The sequence below is a fragment of the Acomys minous genome (assembly GCF_964271855.1).
Source record: "Acomys minous genome assembly, chromosome: 14".
Lineage (NCBI taxonomy): Eukaryota > Metazoa > Chordata > Mammalia > Rodentia > Muridae > Acomys > Acomys minous.
Window position 1 is genome coordinate 85,095,883 of NC_140496.1, and position 20,507 is coordinate 85,116,389.

At 44.0% G+C, this 20,507-nt stretch overlaps 2 protein-coding genes across 4 annotated transcripts in view; both read right to left on the reverse strand.

Annotated features, from left to right (window-relative positions):
• The window catches only part of LOC311583005 (pro-epidermal growth factor-like), a 122,459-nt gene that overhangs the window by 78,573 nt on the left and 23,379 nt on the right, over window positions 1-20,507 (reverse strand). For all 3 annotated transcript variants that reach the window (XM_084756359.1, XM_084756360.1, XM_084756358.1), the window contains exon 4: window positions 19,489-19,980. In XM_084756359.1, coding sequence (XP_084612485.1) covers window positions 19,489-19,980 — 492 coding nt within the window. The remainder of the gene's footprint in view (window positions 1-19,488; window positions 19,981-20,507) is intronic.
• Window positions 15,109-19,482, reverse strand: LOC311583007 (leucine-rich repeat, immunoglobulin-like domain and transmembrane domain-containing protein 3). The gene has a single exon (XM_084756363.1). The coding sequence runs from the start codon at window positions 19,427-19,429 to the stop codon at window positions 18,824-18,826; it is 606 nt and encodes a 201-aa protein (XP_084612489.1). The 5' UTR covers window positions 19,430-19,482; the 3' UTR covers window positions 15,109-18,823.

Consider the following 20,507-nt stretch of genomic DNA (forward strand, 5'->3'; position numbering starts at 1 on the left):
TAGAATATCTACTTTGTACTTAAATCTGACTCTTCTGCCCTCAGTTTTGTTCATTTGCTTGCTTGTTTGGGCACAGGGATGTTGCTAGGTAACCCACGTTAAGCTTTAGCAACAATCCTCCTGCCTCTGCTGTCTTAGGATCAAGGATGGGTATTTTCATGTATGCTGGGTGTGGTTTCTTTTATCAGTGTTAGAATGAGCATGTATCCTCCCTACATCCACTTGTGAGACTGGGACAGCAGCAGGATCATATGGGTCCCCCACACCCCAACATAGACAAGCCCTTCTTCTTGTTCCTGCCAACTTCTTTTATGTCTTCTCTACAATCAAAATTCCACCTCTAATGCTTCCCTGGCTGCTGGTGAATGCCATAATTTGCTCTGTTGGCAAAATGAGGCAGTTATTCTTTTCAGTGATCCATAAAGATGCGCCTACAAATAAGAGGAGGCAGCATTAAATTTGATGGATACCTATGTTGGCGTTCAGGTGCTTAAGTCGGCACTCATAATAGGGAAATGAAATATGAAAATACGAAAACAACTCCAAGGATGAATGTGGAGTGAATGTCCTGTTTGTGACATCACCAATTAAGGGTGAGACTCCAAGTTCTACACAAAGATTTTAAGTGTTCTGAGAAGGAAGGGAAGAAGGAATGAAGCCACTTTAGCTGGGACTAAAAGACTAATTCAGCCAATTAAAAAAACAACAAACAAACCAGGATCTAAGATCATATGATAGCTTACTTTATTTAAATCCTCATCACTGAAAGAGGCAATTCTCTCTTAGGCTTACTGGGGCTCTAGTTTCCCATGGTGCACTTGCACATTCATCTTGGAACTTTTAGAACATGAATTCTGAATGCACTAAACCGAGAATACAAATCCAGGCAACTCAGAAGCTGTACAGGTGAAGCTGCTTGGGCTTGGTAGCTGTCTAAACTTGAGACATATTCTGTTTATGCTATAAAAGGAAATTTTTGTTGATTTAACAGAATAAGCCAGTGTTAACCTATATTTCTAGTCCCTCCAGTATAGGAGAGCTGAGAGAAAGTGAGGTAATACGTGACTACATGAACACAGTTATAACCCCCATCCTACTGTGTGTGCTGTGGCAGAAAAAAAAATATGGGCTATTGTACCTGAGGCTTAGGCTATAGCTTGTCCAAAGTATTATTTACAGAAGAAACAATTTACTCCACTGTTATGTCCAAAATGAACAGGACAGAGGGTTGGGACTGTCTGGCCTGTTGACATGAGAAATGTCACTAGCTCTAGGTTGTATTCTTATTATGGATGCTAACAAGTGATATATTTAGTGTCTCATCAGTTGATAAGTGATTATTTGATATAAGTCCTCCATTTTTCTGAAAAAATGACAGAATTTTACTCTTTGCTGCTGAAATTTTTCCATTACACACACAGGAGCAAACAATTTTCATCTCCCTTATTTACTTTGATGATTATAAAGAGCAAAAAATAAAATTGAACATTAGAGTTTAAAATTGTACTATTGATAATTCACATTTGATACCTACAGAGTCTTCTTTATTGGAAGGAACATCTAGAATAGCATCAGCATCACCTGAAAGCTTTGGTGTAGCTTGCACTGCTTTGCAAGTTCCTTCATTTTGAGGAAAATAATAACTATATTTATTGACTCCTGATCATATAACTCGAAAGGCTGTGCTAGAGATTATAAACTTCACTCTGCTCCTTTCTTGAGGTCCCGAAGATACCTTACTGCCTGGCAGATAGCTCCTTTTATTTTAACGTTAATTATCTCAGTGGAGGTTCCAAAATGCTCCTGCCAGCCTCTGAAGTCACATGACCAACCAAGTCCCTTGTCCACACAAACAGTGCTTAGAGCAGAGGAGATCCTCAGTATATGTGTGTTTGTGTGTATGTGTGTGTATATATATATATATATATATATATATATATATATATATATATATTTAAAGTGAATGAGTGATGGCTATTAGGCTATGCTAATGGATATATATATTTAAAGTGAATGAATGAATGAATGGCTATTGCTTAAAGTGAAAAAAAACCAGAAAAATATTTTAAGTGTGTGCATGTGTGCATGTTCAGACATAAGTACAAAGATTCTCAAAAGACAGAGCCACAAACTCCATGATGTTGCCCGTTATATAAATGCCATTCTCTTGTAGAGGTCATCCCCAAATACAGCATCAGTCTCCAGGAAGACCCCGCTGACAATTTGGGAATGTTTGAAGGGTCCCCTGGGAGAATGTGCCATTTCTACCATAGAAGGAAATAAAACCACTTGGGACGGGAAGTGAGAAGCCCTGTAAACCTCACGCAACCTCTCAGCTGCCCAGGGAGCAAAGCCAAGGCGTGGTTCTCAACCCCAAATGCCACGACGAGAGAGAGAGAGATTCTGGAGTGTGGCATCTGAGTCCCGCAGCTAGTGACACACCCTGTTTTTTTTTATCACAGCTGTCCATGCTGTTCTTGGATGGCAAGGACAAGCAAGAAGCCAACTGGGCACAAAGTTAGAGCGCTTTGGTTAAGGTCATGGGAGTGAATTTGGCAGCCGGACTCACTAGCTGAACAAACTGACCTTTGCTAGAATGAATCCATTTTAACCTAGAGCTTCAGCTGGTGGCTCCCTGTTCCCATTTTCTCCAGCAGACCAGAGCAGGGTAGCTTGCAGCAGTTCACACTTACTGACCCCGCATTAACATTCACCTGGAAACACTGATTATGAAGCCCAGCAGTGGACCTTTCACCTAATTGGCTGTAACCAGCTATGTTTTCTGAAGAGAATAGTGTTTCCAATTTATATTCCCAAACGTCATTTAATTGCATTCCTGAAAAGGGTGACTTTTCTGGGGACAGAAAGAACAGTACTCGCAGCTATTTTCCTAGTCACATTTACTGTCTGGTGCCAAGAATGCCCAGGTGATGTTCCAAGGAATGTGTCTCCCCTGAAGTCCCCTTGGGTTACCTGCGCTGACTTTAAGCTCATTGAGCTAAAGGAAATTCTATGGCACACTTTATCCCTAAATTTCCTTGCTGTCCTGGTGTAACTCGGCACCAAGAAATTCACCTGCACGAAACTGGCAAGCCTATGCGTCCACAGAGGTACCAGTGTCTACAACTGATGTACTTTCTCGCAGTCCTGTGAGAAGGGAAGGATTTGAAGGGATTGCATCTGTGCTATAAATCTTCTTTTATAAAGCCTTTACATCAAGGTCTCCATTTTTAATTTGCAAAGAACTCATAGTTTAAAGCAGTGGTTCTCAACCGGTAGGTCACAACCCCTTTGGTGAACAAAGGACCCTTTCCTTTCACAGGGGTTGCCTAAAACCAACAGAAAACATAGATATTTATATTATGGTTCATAACAGTAGGAAAATTACAGTTTATGCAGTAGCAGTGGAAATAATTTTATGGTTGAGGTGACTACAATTCAAGGAACTGTATTAAAGGGTCACAGCATTGGGAAGGTTGAGAACTGCTGGTTTAAAGGCTCCGGTCTAGTTTTTTCACAGGTGAAATCACTTTGCAACATTAGTTACATCTGTGTTTTCAGTTCTCTTAAACGCATTATATACATTCCAATGTATCTAGAAGGTTGTGCAGGTTTTCTCAACCCAAGACCAAGGTCCTAATGGAAAAACGCTGATGTCCCAGGGTTAGGAGCTTTGAACCAAAGTTTAAGGAACTATTGCTTTAAAAAAAAAAAAAAGGAACTATTGCTTGAACCATGTCTACATTCATAGTGTGTAGCATAGGATACACTTTCTTAGGAAACATGCACACACAGAACAGCAGCTCTCAGCATCAGCCAGGTGCTGTGCAATCACCAGGATCTTCTGTAACCTGACTCACCTAGGGCACACCTGACAAAGGCATCTTTGCATCTTTAAAAGGTCCAGTGGGGCAGTCATGTTTGAGAACTCGGAGAAGAATCTCCTCACTTCTTCTCTCCATAGTCCTTAAAATGGGCAGAATGTCCCACCGGTGACCATTTCCCTCCATGACACAGATTGCCTGGATGAACTGGGTACCCTCCTTATGGTAAGGGCCCCGATTCATAAAGAATAACTCATCATCAGTTCACCCCAGAGACAACTGAGACACCCAGAGAGATGAGTTTTCCCGTTGTTATTTTGCCTCCTTTAAAACAATCATAAATGATCCAGGCGTGGTGGCACACGCCTTTAATCCCAGCTCTCGGGAGGCAGAGGTAGGCGGATCGCTGTGAGTTCGAGGCCAGCCTGGTCTACAAAGTGAGTCCAGGACGGCCAAGGCTACACAGAGAGACCCTGTCTCGAAAAACCAAAAAAAAAAAAAATCATAAATGTATGACAGTTAATTGTAAATACTGTAATCTGTTATATCGTTACAAGAACTATTTATAAATTAAAAAATAATATGTTCATTTATACTTTACTCAAATTTGATATTGTGTCTGCCCTTTATTTCACATCATATGTAAATAAGAAGTGCCTATAGACTTAACTTTCACAGTAAAATGCAACTATAAAAAAGCAAAAAGGCTTTAGAGAATATGTGCCTCTTCTCATAGTGCACGCACACACATACACACACACACACATGCACTATGAGAGGAGGAGGCCTTGTGGACATAGTAAAGCCCAAAACTGTCTCCTGATTTGATGACACAAGGAGGCAAACCACTAGAAATGATGCTAGAATATAAAACATTTCCTGTTACGCTCGGAAATGAACATCGTACTAAAGTTCCTCTGAGTTCTATTTCTCTATGCGTAGCTCAGTGCACTTCTCAGCCTCATCAGAGAAGTTTCTTTGTGCGGTGAATGGTGGTTAACGCACAACGGATCAAAGTGTAAACAGTTAAGGGTCAGTGGGTTGCTCTGCCACAAACTGGACATCTATATCTCAGCCCTGTTCAAGGTTCAGGAACCATCTCCGAAGAAGGTGTGGAAAGATTGTGAGGTGGGGAGAACCGAAGCAAAGCTGCCTTGTGGACATGACACAAACTCACAGAAGCTGTGGTGGAAGTAGAAACAGCTGATGAGCAGGTAGAAGCTGGGGCGGAAGTAGAAACAGCTGATGAGCAGGTAGAAGCTGTGGCGGAAGTAGAAACAGCTGATGAGCAGGTAGAAGCTGTGGCGGAAGTAGAAACAGCTGATGAGCAGGTAGAAGCTGGGGCGGAAGTAGAAACAGCTGATGAGCAGGTAGAAGCTGTGGCGGAAGTAGAAACAGCTGATGAGCAGGTAGAAGCTGTGGCGGAAGTAGAAACAGCTGATGAGCAGGTAGAAGCTGGGGCGGAAGTAGAAACAGCTGATGAGCAGGTAGAAGCTGTGGCGGAAGTAGAAACAGCTGATGAGCAGGTAGAAGCTGTGGCGGAAGTAGAAACAGCTGATGAGCAGGTAGAAGCTGGGGCGGAAGTAGAAACAGCTGATGAGCAGGTAAGAAAAAGTGGTTCATACACGACAGAATACTGTTCAGTTCAGTCATAACAAATGATGATGGCCTGTCATGTGCAACAACATGCATGGTCCTGGAGATTGCTGGGCTAGATGGGATGAGCCAGGCACAGAAAGAGAAGCGTCATGTGATCTATCTCATGCTTACGTGGTACCCGGAAGCAGCTCACAGATGTTGAACATAGAATGAATGAGCGTTTCCGGAGGCAAGGGGAATAGAGAGGAAGGCAGCTGAGGAAAGGATGCTACAGTCAGCTGGGACCATGAAGTTCTGAGGTCCTATAAATACAGAGGGACAAATGTAGATGGTAGCACGGAACTTCACACTTCAGGATGCTGGACAGATTTGGAAAGTTTCCACCGTAATGAGATAAGTGTTCGAGGAGGCAAGTGGTTCAGTTCAGTTAAGCACTTCTCAGTGTTTAAAAACACTGCGTGGCACTCCGTCAGTACATACAACATATAATTTTATATGTTAAAAATTTAAAATATTTGTATCATAAAAACTAGTTTCTGAAATAATGTGTATAATTTATTCTCATTGGTAAAACATTTACACGTAAACTAAAACTCTGAAGAACTACACACTATAGACAAGCTGCTGCTTCTTTTTGGAACACCATCTCTCTATGAAGACCATGGGGGCTGGCTTTGAGCTTACTGTGCAATCCAGGATGGTCCCAAAGACATCAACTGCCTGCCTCTGCCTTCCAAGTACTAGATTACAGGCACACATGAAGCCAGTACACTGACTCTTAACAGCTGTCATCTTTAAACACTTTTTTAATATTTGTTTATTTTATATGTGGGTGAACGAGTGCTTTGCCTGCATGTAAGTCTGTACCTGGTCCCAGAGAAGGTTAGAAGATGGTGTCATATCCCCTGAAATTGGAGCTGTGAATGACTGTCAGTCAACATGTGGGCCCTGGGAACTGAACCTGGGTCATCCACAAGAGCATTCAGTGCTCTTAACCACTGAGCAACCTCTTCAGCCCCAACAGCCGGTATCTTTGAGGGTGGATAGAACAAATATGACCTTTTATTATTTTCTTACTATAATATGTGCATTTCTAAGCTGCTTTAAAAATACATTACTTTTATAACAACCAAACATAGTAAAGCTGTTTCCATTTTAGAAAAAATAATCTCTCTCTCTCTCTCTCTCTCTCTCTCTCTCTCCCTATCTATCTCCCTCCCTCCCCCTCCCTCCCTCCCTTCCTCCCTCCTTCCCTCCCTGAATCTCCAGTCTATGCTTTTGAACACTGCCAAAAATGCTGCATCTGCTGTAAAAGGACAGTGACGTTGCCATCAGCCTCTTGTACAGCTCCCAACCTCAATGGCTGATAAAAAAAAAACTGACAGATTTTATAGAATTAAGTTGATTGGTTATTAGAGTTAAGTTTTTTGAGCTCCTTCTCTGTGCTCAACAGTGAATTAATCTATAAAATATATGACTCTCAAGATTTCTATTAGGAAGCAGAAGCAGTTCAAGAGACTAGCTTTAAATCCATCCAGTGTAAGCTTTTCCCTTTATCCCACAGTGGTACATAAGTGAATCAGTGAATGAATTGATGGATGAATGAAGCAAGGGATACAATCTATCCTATAGTCAGACCCGACTCTTCTGGTAGGAAATAGCTTATCCATTTGAATCTTTTATTATCCATTGTAAAGATCTTGTTTCTTGAAAGTGAGTTTAAGAATAACAATTATATTAAGCATATTAGACACTATGGGAACCATAGAATTCTATTTTCCATAACAGTTTCCGTGCTCACCACTATCATACATGTTAAACAACCATATCTAGTTTCAGCAAACTGACAGATGTGGTCAATGCTTCTGCAAGGATTGGCCTCTGAAATATGGCCACAGTCAATTCACATAGCCATAGGTCAAGAAGTCTCTGTGAACTCGGACAGCATCCTCAAAGACCAGTTGATGAAGGAGAAGACTGCCTAGTGCAAGCAAGAATGCACACACATGCACATCTAAAGGAGCCAAGAAGCTGGGAACACGCCCTTAAAAAAATCCTGGGTGTCCAATTTTGCAAATGTGCAAATTGCTGGGGATGGAAGTAAGAAACTGCTGAGAGTGAAGGGATGTGGAGCTTGGAAGGGGTGTGTGGAAAAGAGGCTGAAGGGAGTCCCCAGGAAAGGGCATCCACTGAATGGTCCACTTGTAAGTATTTCCCAGAGCAAAGGAAACCACTCCATCAGTGCAGAGCAAAGAGAAACAGCTGCCGCTTGAACATTGGCTGGTAAATGGCATAGATCATGTTGAAACAAATACCAAAAATGCCAGCCCCACACAGTCATGCTCTGACAGCGCATGTGCAGCTCTTTATCCTCTCTAAAACAGTCAGTGCTTTTATTGCATCAGTAAAACTGCGCAGCTTCCGAATTTTCACTCCAGCTTCAGCGTCAGTCTATCGTATAGAAGCTTTGGAACCAGGTCAGTTATGCTCATAGAGGGGCTGTGTTTCCTGCAGCATATGCTAAACATACACATTCACATATACATGCATGCATACGTACACATATGCATGCATGCATACATACATACACATACATATGTACATACATGATGCATAGATTCCAAAGCCCAATCCAATCCACAAGGCTTCTCTTTGCCTTTCTCTGTCTCCCGTCTGTATATTCCTCCACCCCAGGAACATCCTGGTTCCAAGATATTTGGCGGAACACAGGAACACACTGGGAATAGCTTCAGAATCACAGCACTAGTAATACTCCACAAAACAAACCTTCCAAAGATGCCCAAGATATGTTCTTTTGGTTCCCTCAAATCAGGGGACAAGGGTAGTGGCTTTTAGGTTTTTTGTTTGTCTGTTTTTTAGTTCAGTTTTTTAAAAGTTATTCTTAAAACATGTTTGAGGAAGCTTCTAGCGAAGTGGAGTAGACATACTCATTCCCAGTCTCTAGGCTGGAGTAATAGAAATTTCCTTTTATAAGTTTAGTTGAACTAGAAACAATGGCCTTCAAGAGTCTAGGACAGCCAAGGCTACACAGAAAAGGCTTGTCTCCAAACAAACAAACAAACAAACAAAACACAGGCCTTCAAATATAAAAGACAGAGTTATAGAAAGAAGAAAAGGTGGAACGGCCGGGGGCTTCAAGACCCAAGAAAAGCTCACTCCTAAAATCCCCCTCCTCATTTGTTGACGCTGTTTGGTTTTGGGCCTCATATGTTCCAGCATTAAATTGAACCTGCCAATCCAGCCATGGTGACACAACAGATGACAACGATGACAGCCATCTTGCTCTCTAGACCAGCAGGGCTTGGAGAGAAGCATTTTGATAATAACCAACTCAACTTCAGTCAGATACCTCAGGGCAAAGAGGGGACCAACAGACCCGTGCAAAAGCCAAGGAAGAAGCCAAGGTTTTGTTTTGTTTGGATTTGTTTGTTTGTTTGTTTTGTGTTTGTTTGTTTATTATTATTTTTTGTTAACCTCTACCAGGCTTTAAGAAGCCATTCTAAGCCCTCCTCAATTGCAACTCCATGTAAAATCCCAATTAGCTCAAAATAAAAATTATAATTTAAAAACAAAAGCAGGGGCTGGAGAGATATCTTAGTAAATGGACCACTTGCTGTGCAAGGGTGAGGACTAGAATTAAGGTCCCTAGCACCCATGTAAGAGGGAAGGGGAGGATGGTGGCCCACGCATAACCTTAACATTCAGGTGATGGAGACGGATACCCCCCAACCCCCACACTGGTACACTGCTAAGATTGGCAACCTCTGGGTTCACCCTCAGTTAATACAATGTGGAAAGCTACCAAGGAAGACACACAATGTCAATCTCTCTGCCAACCCCACAGCCATGCACATGTGCGTTCACACACATGCAAATGCACATGCACACACACACACACACACACACACACACACCTCACAATTCCAGCACTAGCAAAAGTCAAGGTAGGAGACTTGTAAGTTTCAGGCCAGCACAGACTGCATATAGTGAGACCCTGCCTCAAAACACTAAAACCAAAAAAAAAAGTTACCTTTTCTTCCTTACTCCCCTTTTAAGTGTTATGTCTTGGAAATACAGCTGAGGTTCCTGTCTGTTTATACTTAGTAGTAGTTTTCATTTACCCATACTAGTGGATTGGGTTTTGAGTTTTGAATATGTACAGCATTAATATGCTACTAAAGAAGAAAAATGGTACGGCAGACCCTCAGAGGCGCAGTGGTCTCCCCCTGCTCCTTCCTCCCCATCGTGCCCTCCCCTCAGCTCACCCATCTCTAGACACAGTGTTCCCTGTCGGTAACTTGTTTTTCTGCATTCTGTTGTACCTTCCCATGGGTTCTTTTACAAGGGCACGCAGACCCACACACCACACGTGATTATTTCCCTGTCTCTATGCAGCAAGGGCATTCCTACAGATAGCTACGCTGGTGATACACATTTCCCTCTACAGCTTCTTTTCATTCAGCGATACAGCCTGAATGTCTCCATGTATCAGTTTAGGGACACCTTTCAGCTTTAGAGTAGAAGAGGATTCCATTGTGTTGATGTTCCAGGTTTTATTTTCAACTAATTTTCAATACTGGGAATTTAGGTAATTTATTTGTGTGTGTGTGTGGTTTTTTACAATGACAAATAATACTGAAAAGAATTAATTTTGTGTGTCTTACTTTGTTCAAAGAATACTTTTAGAATAAATTTCAAGGACATTGATTGCTACACGGTCAGGGTCTCCACCATCATGTGGCATGTTGCATTCTTCCCAGCAGGGCATAAGCGGATATATCTCCTGATTGTCATGTAGACCGTGTGAGTAAGCAATGCACAGCTCAGCTGAGATCTTTCCAAACTCCTCTCCCGTAAAATCGTGTGCAAAATGTAATGCTGTTCCATTAAGACTTTGTATTTAAACCTTGTAGGAAAAGAAGAAAATCTGTTCTCTGTTGCATTGTAAAGGGCAGCTTCTCTGTCTAGAACTTCCTGGCTTGAAGAATGCATGGTTGGGCAGCTCACAGGCCCAGGGCTGAAGTCACTACTATTATTTTGCTAAACGGACATAGTATGAAACTGCCCTTTAGTCATAGGTTAGTGGACACTCCGACCTTGTCAGAGAAGCATCTCTGCAGCAGAGGTTAACGCAGAAGCTCAAAGTTGGCCAAAGTGCAGAGAAAAATATCAGTGGAGTGTTCGCCCACAAATGGGACATGGGTGTTACTCAGGGACTATCATCACACAAGAAGGGATGGGGGAAGAAAATTCAAGAGGTAAGGGCCAAAGAGGACTGGGCTGAAACAGCGACTTCTAGACATGATGACACAATTCACTCACCAGCGCATAGTGGCTCCAGTTGCCTGCACATGACCCCTACATGAGCAAGTCAGTTAAGATTCGAGCATAGAGGGGGCAAGGGTCCACAGGCCCCATCTCTAAGTGAGAAGCTGTAGACACGTGATGACTTATGGGGGAGGGAGAGTCAGTTTTCTGTGAGGGTGTGACTCCTGGAAGGTTGACCACGGCTCTGGAGGATGACGCCACATCCGGAAGTATGACAGCACAAATGGAATCTGGGAGGAGTTTCGGAGAAGAATGGGAGTGGTGACTGTGATCAAAATGCCTTGTATGAAATTCTTAAAAATTGATGAAAATATTTTTAGAGGAAATCTTGACTTGAGTACAGCAGGTCATATGCATCTATTATGGTATATGAAAATGCCTCAGTGAGACCTATTATTCCACCAAATTAATATATATATATATATTTTATTTATTTATTTTGAAGGTTTTCTTTTAAATGTGTACATATGTGCATGAGTGTATATGCACTACACATGCAAGTACCCATAGAGACCAGAAGAGGGTGGTGGGTTCCCTGAAACTGAGGTTTCAAGTGCCTTTGAGTTGTCAAATGTGGGTGTTAGAAACTGAACCCAGTCCACTGCAAAAGCAGTAAGCACTCTTAACTGCTGAGCCATCTGTCCAGCCTCTGTATGTTAATGCTAAGAAGAAAATCTTACCTTGCATTTCCTTTCCTCAATTTTCTTGCAAATGAAGCTTCTCCTCCCTCCTCTTTTAAATGTCATTTGAAAGAATTCTGATAGAAGCCTAAATTTTTAAACTTCACAACTAGTTTAATCTTTTTGGTCTGGTGACCCTGAAAATATTTTGTTTTTAAAGTTTAATTGTTTTAATTTTTAAAATAATTTTAATTTTTATAGCTTTCTTTTTCATCTTGATTTTTTTTTTCATTCAGGTGTTAGATAGGTATCTATTTTGTTCTTGTTTTTAAATTGTCTTAATTTTTTAAAAAATTTACATTTTACTGCCTGGTCCATAATTTGAGCATAATATCCTTTGGCTCACACACTGTTTTTTTGAATAGCAGTTAGTTTTTTTACTCTTCTCCTCCAATATTTAGTTTATTCTTGCTTCTTTTAGTCTTGGTCTATAATTAAATGCCTTGAGTGTTCCATGTCAGTATCTTACTTTAATTCCTTCCCTTTTGTGTTCTTTCTCTTACAGTCACCTTGGAGGGGCACCAGGTCTTTTTGTCAGACATTCTCTATCACAGAGGCAGGCTCCCATCTCCTGTCTCACTTGTGTCAAGCCTTTCCCTGAGGATGTGCTGTGCAGCACCAAGCCTCAGACCTTTGCCTACTACACAGCGCTTGTTTGACTTCAGGTGTGTTTGACTTTCTGGGTGTGATTTCATCTGTGCTCAGCATTTGCTGTGTGCTCCTCTTGCCTCCATCTTGCAGTCTCTGAACTTTCTCTTGCTCTCTACAAGCATTTACCTGGCAGCAGATGCAGGGTAAAGTTTGTTGCTTTGTTTATTTGTTTGTTTGTTCCTTATCTTTCTGAGACAGGGTTTCCCTGAGTAGCAGAGCCCTGGCTGTCCTGGACTCACTTTAAAGGCGTGCTATTCCTTTCTTTTAAAAGCATTAAAACAACAACAACAACAACAACAACAACAACTTTTTATTGGTTGTGAATTATGCACCCAAATTGTACTCATCTCCTTGGAGGCACTTTGTATCTGCCTTCTGCCCTTGCAACGCTCCCCAACACACAAATAAAATGAAACAACCAAACAAACAAACTAAACAAAACATTAAAAAAAAAAACCCTATGTGGAAGCTGTAGTGTGTCACAGTGTGTCCCACAGCACACCCTTTTACCCACACACCTTTACTTGCAAATGTTATTGCAATGAGGCCTTGGTCTGGCTCCAGGCCTCTAGTTTCTGCTACCCTATCAATACTGAATCCTCACTGGGACTCCTGGATATCCTATTGTTGCCCTGTGTCATGGAGATCTTGTAGTTTTGGATCTGTAGGACACGCCCTTTCACACAACCTGGAAGTTCATCAATGGAGTAGATGTAGGAGTGGACCAACTCAAAGCCCTGGGTCTGGCCTTGGATGGTAGCTGAGCTGCTTAGCCTGCCATCTCTCCTGCCCCCCGCACCACCAGGGCGAGCTCTCCAGCACTGCCCTGGCTAATGCGCCCAAGACTGAAGCCATCAAGGGGCAAGGACAGCGCTCCCACTCTCATGCTTTCAGGATTCTTACCAGCACCCATGCCACCAGAGTCAACTCTACTGTGCTGTCCAGGGGAGATGCAGGGGACCTGCTCTCCTGAATGCTGCAGCCAGTGAGGGGCAGGGAAAGCTCTCCCACTCTCATGCCCTTAGGGCTAGCCCTCCTAACTTCTGCGGGCGGTGGGGCCAGCTCTTCTGCACTCATGCCCTTGGGGCCGGATCACCTGCACCCCAACCACTAGAGTCAGCTCTGCTGTGCTGTCCAGGTGAGGCGAAGGGCTCACGCTCCTGAGTGCTACAGCTGCTGAGGGACTACCTCTCTACACTCATGACTCTGTGGACAGCTTCCTAGACTGCCATAGGTGGTGAGGGAAGGGGCCAACACCTCTGTGCCCGTGCCCCCCCCCAGCAGACAACTGGTGGGATCACCTTTGCCACACTCACTCCCTTGGGTCTGGCTCTCCTTCACTCCCACCACCAAGGCTAGCTCCACTGTGATGCCTGGGAGAGGGACAGGGCCAGCTCTCCAGAGTACTGCAGCTAATGAGGGGCAGGGCCAGCTCTCCAGAGCACTGCAGCTAATGAGGGGCAGGACCAGTTCTGCGCAGTCCCTGGACATCCACATGGTCCCTGGATGTCCCCACCTTCTCTAGTAGTAATATGAGCCATGGTTACTGACCCCTGCCACTGCGTAGCCACAGACCCAGACATGTCCCTTCAGGAGTAGCTCAGGCTGGGATCTCACTATAGGGCTGCTCACTCACAACATGCTACTCCCCTCCACCCTGAGTCTCCAGTTCCCTATCTCTTCATAATGCTCAAGCTGCTCCACTTTCCTTCCTCTCAAATCTGTCCACCACGTACTTACACATTGTTGTGGCTCCGGCTGGCAGGGCCCTGGGTGACATCCTCCCTCTGCGCTGTGTGGTGTGGCAGCAAGCAGGAGTCTATAGCCTGCCTGTGCCATAGGGTGTCTTTCCCTGCCCACACAGTATGGCATGGTGGAGCATAGGTCTCTGTCTGTCTTGTTCCTGCCATACCGTGCTGCCTAGATTGGATTGGATTTGATTTTTATGAGTCCTAGGCACAAACCAGCTTTGGTCAGAGGACAAGTGTGAGTCAGTTCCCTCCTTCTGTCTTTACATGGGGTGCAGGGATCAAATCCATGTCACCAGACTTTCATCATCAGGCACCATCAGGTTTACTCCCTGAACCATCTTGCTGAACCTCCTAGTCATTTTTGGCTAGCACACCCACTGGCTATATGCCATCTAGGGCTGCTCACCACAGTGTGTCTATTAATGCCATTAAGCTATTAATTGTATGCCTTTCATGTTGCCCAATCTGACTTCAGCTTTTCTTCCCTACCTGAGAAGTCATACTTAAAAGAGCAGGATAGCAATTACACCAGCGGGACTCCTTGACTACACCTCCAGTGTGTGTGCTTTTAAGGTAGACAACTTAGTGCTACAACTTTCACTATCTCACAAGTTACCTGCAACACCCCTCATGTGTGGGTTGTACTGGACAGAGGAATAACACAGAGCTTTCTCCCAGCCTCCTGACTCTACGATCCCAGCCAGCATTTCCTTGATGGTCAAAATCAACTCTGGGCTGAACTTGATTTTGATTTTGAAGGAAATCAGTAACTTATCACATCTGATGGCCCAGGCCTCCTGGCTTGACAAATTTTCTTTGTATAATTTGGGCAACTTTACATATCCACTGGCGGATTCAGAAGTCTGTAACCTTCTCCCACAATCATAGAATTGCTAATATGCTGTGAGTAAGTTAGCATTTATCTGAACCATTTAAATACATGATAACAAAATTGAATGACACCTATAGCATAGTAAATAAATAAAAGTTTATTTACTTCTAATTTAAAATAAGTTAATCTAACATAATTCAAAGTTAAAATTATTTATTTATTTATTTATTTATTTATTATTATTATTTTTTTTTTTTTGGTTTTTCGAGACAGGGTTTCTCTGTGTAGCCTTGGCTGTCCTGGACTCACTTTGTAGACCAGGCTGGCCTCGAACTCACAGCGATCCGCCTACCTCTGCCTCCCGAGTGCTGGGATTAAAGGCGTGCGCCACCACGCCCGGCAGTTAAAATTATTTATGAAAATTATTTTAAAAATTCTAACAATGTCCACTAAACTAAAAAGCTTTACATTATTAGACAATGCACTCAGTGGTGAGAGCACCAAGGATACAAAAGAGGGAAGGGGAAGGGAGGAAAAGGGAGGGGAGGGGAGGGGAAGTGAGGGGAGGGGAGGGGAGAAGGAAACAGAAAAGGAAGGGGAAAGGCAAAGAAGAGGGAAAGAAAATGGGGGGAAATTATAGACATAGGGACGTTTTAGTCTCTAAACAAGCTATCCAACCACAGTTGTTCTTCCAACATGCAGATCATGCCTAAACTAAAATTCTTTTTAATCTTTAACAAGGGGATGTTTAGAATAAATCTTAATTCTCCTGCTACTTATTATTTCTATGATGTAGAACATTAAAAGCCAACGTGTCTTACACAAAATATATTTCATCAGAACTTACTTCCCAGAATATTTCAGAACTCCCAACACAACCTTAGAAATCTACTCTATGCAATACTATACAGGGGACAATGGTTTAATGGATTCTTTGCACAGTGGCCCTCACTGAATACCTGCGGTTCAGAACATTAGCAGGATATCCAGCCACACCCAGGGATGTCAAGGGACCCAAAGGGTGGGTGAGATTCAGATAGGAGTAAAAGTCAGCAGCCGAGACAGAGCACTCTTACTCCTCCAGGCACAGTCACGTGAGAGGTACCCAACCAGCCAGGCCAGGTGCCATGCAGGACAATGTGGCAATTGTATTGGCACTCTTAGCTGTGAGCCAGCCTGTGATGGGCAGTGCCTGCCCTGCCTGTAGTGACTGAACAAACTTGAGATTATTTTAAAGCCATCAATCTACTTGGCAGAAGCACTTGAGCATGTTGCTTGTGGACTCCTGCCATCTGACCCCATCAGGTGCCACAGGGGCGTTAACACACGCCCTTAAGAGGCCATGCTGCCTCATTGAGACAGTATCTGGAAGGGCAGAGGTCTGCAGTCCCACCCTACTGGGTGACATTGTGACTCTGCTAATGATGGACAACAACTGTCAAGCTCCCTGAAGAGAAGCTGCACCTGAGCCACCCTTGGCTGCCTGGCGTCTAAGAACCTCTAGGCAAGATGCTCTCCTCTACACGTCTAGGACTGGAGACGTATCAAGTGGCGCTCAGTGCTTCCAGCCAGGCTGTGTTCCTGACCTTTCCTCTTCACCAGAGCCTGTGTCCTTCTTCCCGAGATGCGAGACAAACTCAAGAGTAATTTTGGTAGGGTTGGCCTGGTAGAAGCCTCCACGACAGAGACACACACAAAAGCGCAGAAGGTAAGAAAGAGTACAAAGCCGAACAGTCTCTCCAGGGCCCCTTTGGAGCAGTTCTCAGGCCAGCACTATAGTCCTTGACCACATCAGGTCACCAGTCATCCTCTCAACACAGGTCATAATTCATTTAAGTCACAAATCCCATCTTCTCCCCAGTTTCAGGTCTAAGCATTGGCCAGCTGCCTAAGGGCCAGCTTCTCTCCTCCGGATGAATCATCAAAGATCAGTCTTGCTTAGCAAGTCATAACAGAAGTGCAGTATAAGATGGACAGGGACCACATGCTAGTGGCATGGCACCAGATATTCCACCGGAGTCTGATGACCCAGACAAGGACATCTCAGCCCAGAGAACATCTCAGGGTTTGGAGGATGCTTCTGTTCCTCCCATCTATATGCAGCCACGCCACTTAGCAGGTGTTTCTTTCATAAATAGAATAGAACTACTTGTAAATGCTACCTCTTTCCTACGGTTCCCTGGGCTGAGGTAGCCTGGTCTCCCAGGTGTCCCCAGGCCAAATGACAGTGTCAGTCCCCTCAAAATCTTGGCTGCACATGATGCCCTTCATTAATCTCTGTGGCCACACTACCTCTTATAATGTGTATAATACTTGTGAAAAGTAAATATATTTATGAAGTCTTTCATGCGTTCATGGGTCTATTCCAATTTCCCTGATGTTTTTAAGGGAAAAAAAAAGACCAAATGAATCCACTGACACCTTCTTTCAAAACCCTAAAATATTCTTTTAGGACCTTGTCTTTCAGTCCATTTGTGTGGTTCATTACTGTGCTGGCTGGTGTGTGTCAACTTGACACAAACTAGAGTTGTCAGAAAGGAAGAAGCCCCAGTTTAGGAAAAGCCTCTATAAGGTGGGGCTGTAGGCAAGCAAGTGGGGCATCTTCTTAATTAGTTGTGGGAGGGCCATGTACCATCCCTGGGCCAGTGGTCTTGGTTGCTATAAGAAAGCAGGCTGAGCAAGCCATGAGGAGCAAGCCAGTAAGCAGCACCCCTCCATGGCCTCTGCATCAGCTCCTGCCTCCAGGTTCCTGCCCGGTTTAAGTTCCTGTCCAGACTTCGTTTGATAATAAGCTGTGATGTTGAAGCTTACACAAATAAACCTTTTCCTCTCCAAGTTAGTTGGTTCACGGCACTCTAGCACAGCAGTACAAACCCTGACTAAGAACACTCCTACAGTTATTCACTTGCATGTGTTGAAAGACCCTGCATCTCCAGGATAAAGCCAACTCAGCTGCGGTGAATGATCTTTTGATGTACGTCTGCACTAGGTTTGTGAGTATTTTACTGAGTACTTTTGGCTCTATATTCACCTGAGCTATTGGCCTCTTTCTCTTTGTTTCTGCCTTGCGTGATTGCTTGCTAGCTTTCTTGCTTTCCAACGGTCTTTCTTTTTGTGGCTGTATCTTTCCCTGGTTTGGTATTAGCTGGCGGTATAGAAGGAGTCTGAGAGTGCGCCTCCTGTTTGTGTACTTTTTCTTTCTTTCTTGATTTCCTTCTGTCCCAGCCATTGCACAGCAATGAATGAGTTGCCTAATCCTCAGTTGGAGAGAACCAGATGGCCACATCTATCCTCTGAGGGCATTGGGCACACCTGTGGGTCACAGGTGTGTGTTCAGGGAAAACACTAGCCCCTATAAAAATGAAAAAATAAAAATAAAGGGGAAACTATACCTCAGCAACAACAAAGAAGAGCAGCCTTCTCTTTACCCAGAGAAAAATACAATGAGGCCGAAGACATCTGAGCTTAAAGTCCTTTGGCTGCTGTGCATCTTCTGACTCTTAAAAGAGAAGTTTTAAAAGATGAAGAAGGGGAAGTGAAGGAAGACATTGAGATTAAGAGGAGAAAATGAAAGAATTTACAGAGATCATTTTTTAAATTAACACACCACAAGACCCACACAGACAGTCTATCAACTGTGTTAAAGTACAACCACGAATTCTTTAGAAGCGCATTTGTTATGATTTTCATTTTGTACTTAATTTCACTGATACCTGACTTCACAGGATGAGAAAAAAACTATTTCTTGACACAAAATTCATTTTTAGGCTCTCACGCTCTCACACCAGGCAACAGCGGCAAATGCCCCACAGCAAGCACCTCCTAACAGCACTTTGAGCATGCATTTCTTCACCGTTCAAAATACGCTCTCTTTCAACGCAGAGTTTACCCATTGTAAATATTTCCTTGTCAATTTCCCTAAAATTATTACAAGCTTCTTACATGCCACTCAAAACTGATGTATACAAATGTCATTTGTGTAATAAAAAATAAAGATCATTTGTTGTCTTAGTTGAGACCTCATTTGTGATTCTCACTGATCACATGACGATCTGCCCAAAAGCCACCCAGCAGAGAGGACTGCGGTACCCGTAGATCTCTCACTTCTTTGCCCACCTTCACCTTGCCTGCCTAACTTCAGGAATAATACCCTGGTCTAGAGCCCTCACTTTTAAGATTCATCTGAGAGTCCACACTTGACTGAGAGCACAGCAGCAACTTTTCCCCATCATCTTTGTACCTTCGTGTCCAGAGCTCTCCTAGACTTTGTGACCTGGGCGATAGAGTCTCAAACCGGATATATGTCTCTTTTGCCAAATCATCTTCCCAGAAAGGGTCTGGGGCACACTGCAGTTTGCAGACTTTATATAATAAAAAACAAATTAGGGGCAGGGCTATAACACAGGCAATGCTGGTCACCATGATAAGGAATGGCCACTGTGAGTCAGGTCCTTCTACTCTGAGGGTAGAGAAGGTGACGCACTGGTCCTTCCGGGGAGCTACTCCTTTTGGACAGACACATGCCACATACTGACTGCCAGGCTCCAGGCCGTTTAGGGTTGCCTGGTTCCCGCCATAGTCTGCATTTGCTAGCAGCAGGTCCTTCTCGCCATATTTAGAGTACAACACGGTCACGGGAGACTTCTGTGCGGTGCTGCTGATGTTCCAGGCCAACGTCACACTCACTCCAGTTTCACTGGCCACCCTGACGTCTTCTATTGTGACATTCGTTTCCGTAGGCATTGCCTGATCCAACAACGCCAACTCCTCTTTCTTACTCGCGCTGAGTGGAGGGAACTTACCCCCGTTCTTCTCTGTCTCCGCATTGCTTTTCCCGACGGGGTGGAGCAGGAGCGGCTGCTGGCTGCTCCTGCTGGTGCTTTCTGAGACGCTGGCTTTCACACTTGTGGTTGCAGACGCAGCAGAGAAGACAGGAGGCAAAGAGAAGGAAGGAGGAGGCGGCGGCGGCGATGTGGATGTGGCTACAGCAGCTGAGCGAGTGGAGTGGGAAGAGGTGGAAGAGACATCGGGCGATAACCATGACTTAGATAGAGGTGTAGATCTTCCTAATCCCGCCTGGGGGTCCTGTCCGGGGTGCTCTTCAGGGCTTCTTTCAGAAGTATCTGGTGATAGGGTGGTCGTAACACCACCAACTACTGTCACAGTAACCGTGGCTTCTGACATCCCTGCCAGGTTTTTGGCTCTACATCTGTAAGCCCCAGCATCCTTGTAGGAGATGCCTGTCAAGCTTATGATGGACCATCTGATGCCTTCTCCTGGAGACTCCTGAATTACTAGAAGAAAACAAATGTATGCTCTATGAGAAAAAAAAAAAAGGACACCTCAGAGCAATCACCAAGTGGGAGGGAAAGAGCTGCCTGTTCTGTATACATCTCTCTCACACAACTGGGGGAAGAGGGCACTTTGTTTGCTCTTGCCGGCAGGTGACGAGGCCTCGTACTGTCCACATGAAGACTAGGACCTGCCAAGTGCTGTGGAGTCTGTCTGTTGGGAAAATAATCATGTAAAGGGCGGGGTGCAGAGGGAAAGAGGTCAGGAGATCCAGGTCATAGCAAACTTTTGTCTCCAGAGCAGTATGCGGTTGCGTACAAGGTGACTGGTATGCCAGTCCCGAGCCCCTGCATGTGTCAAACAAGAGGATGAGATGAATCTTAAAAGCCCCTCCCCCAGCTTTAATTTGATTTGTCCTAATACTTTACTTAATTCTTTCTCACTGTAATTAGATGCATCTTTGCCCATACCTAGAAGGCACAAGCGGTCATTTTCTGGCATAGAGGAATTATGACTTTTATTCTAAACC

Excerpts from the sequence above, each read along its gene's own strand:
- LOC311583007 (XM_084756363.1), bottom strand. The coding sequence starts at position 19,429 with ATGCCTACGGAAACGAATGTCACAATAGAAGACGTCAGGGTGGCCAGT.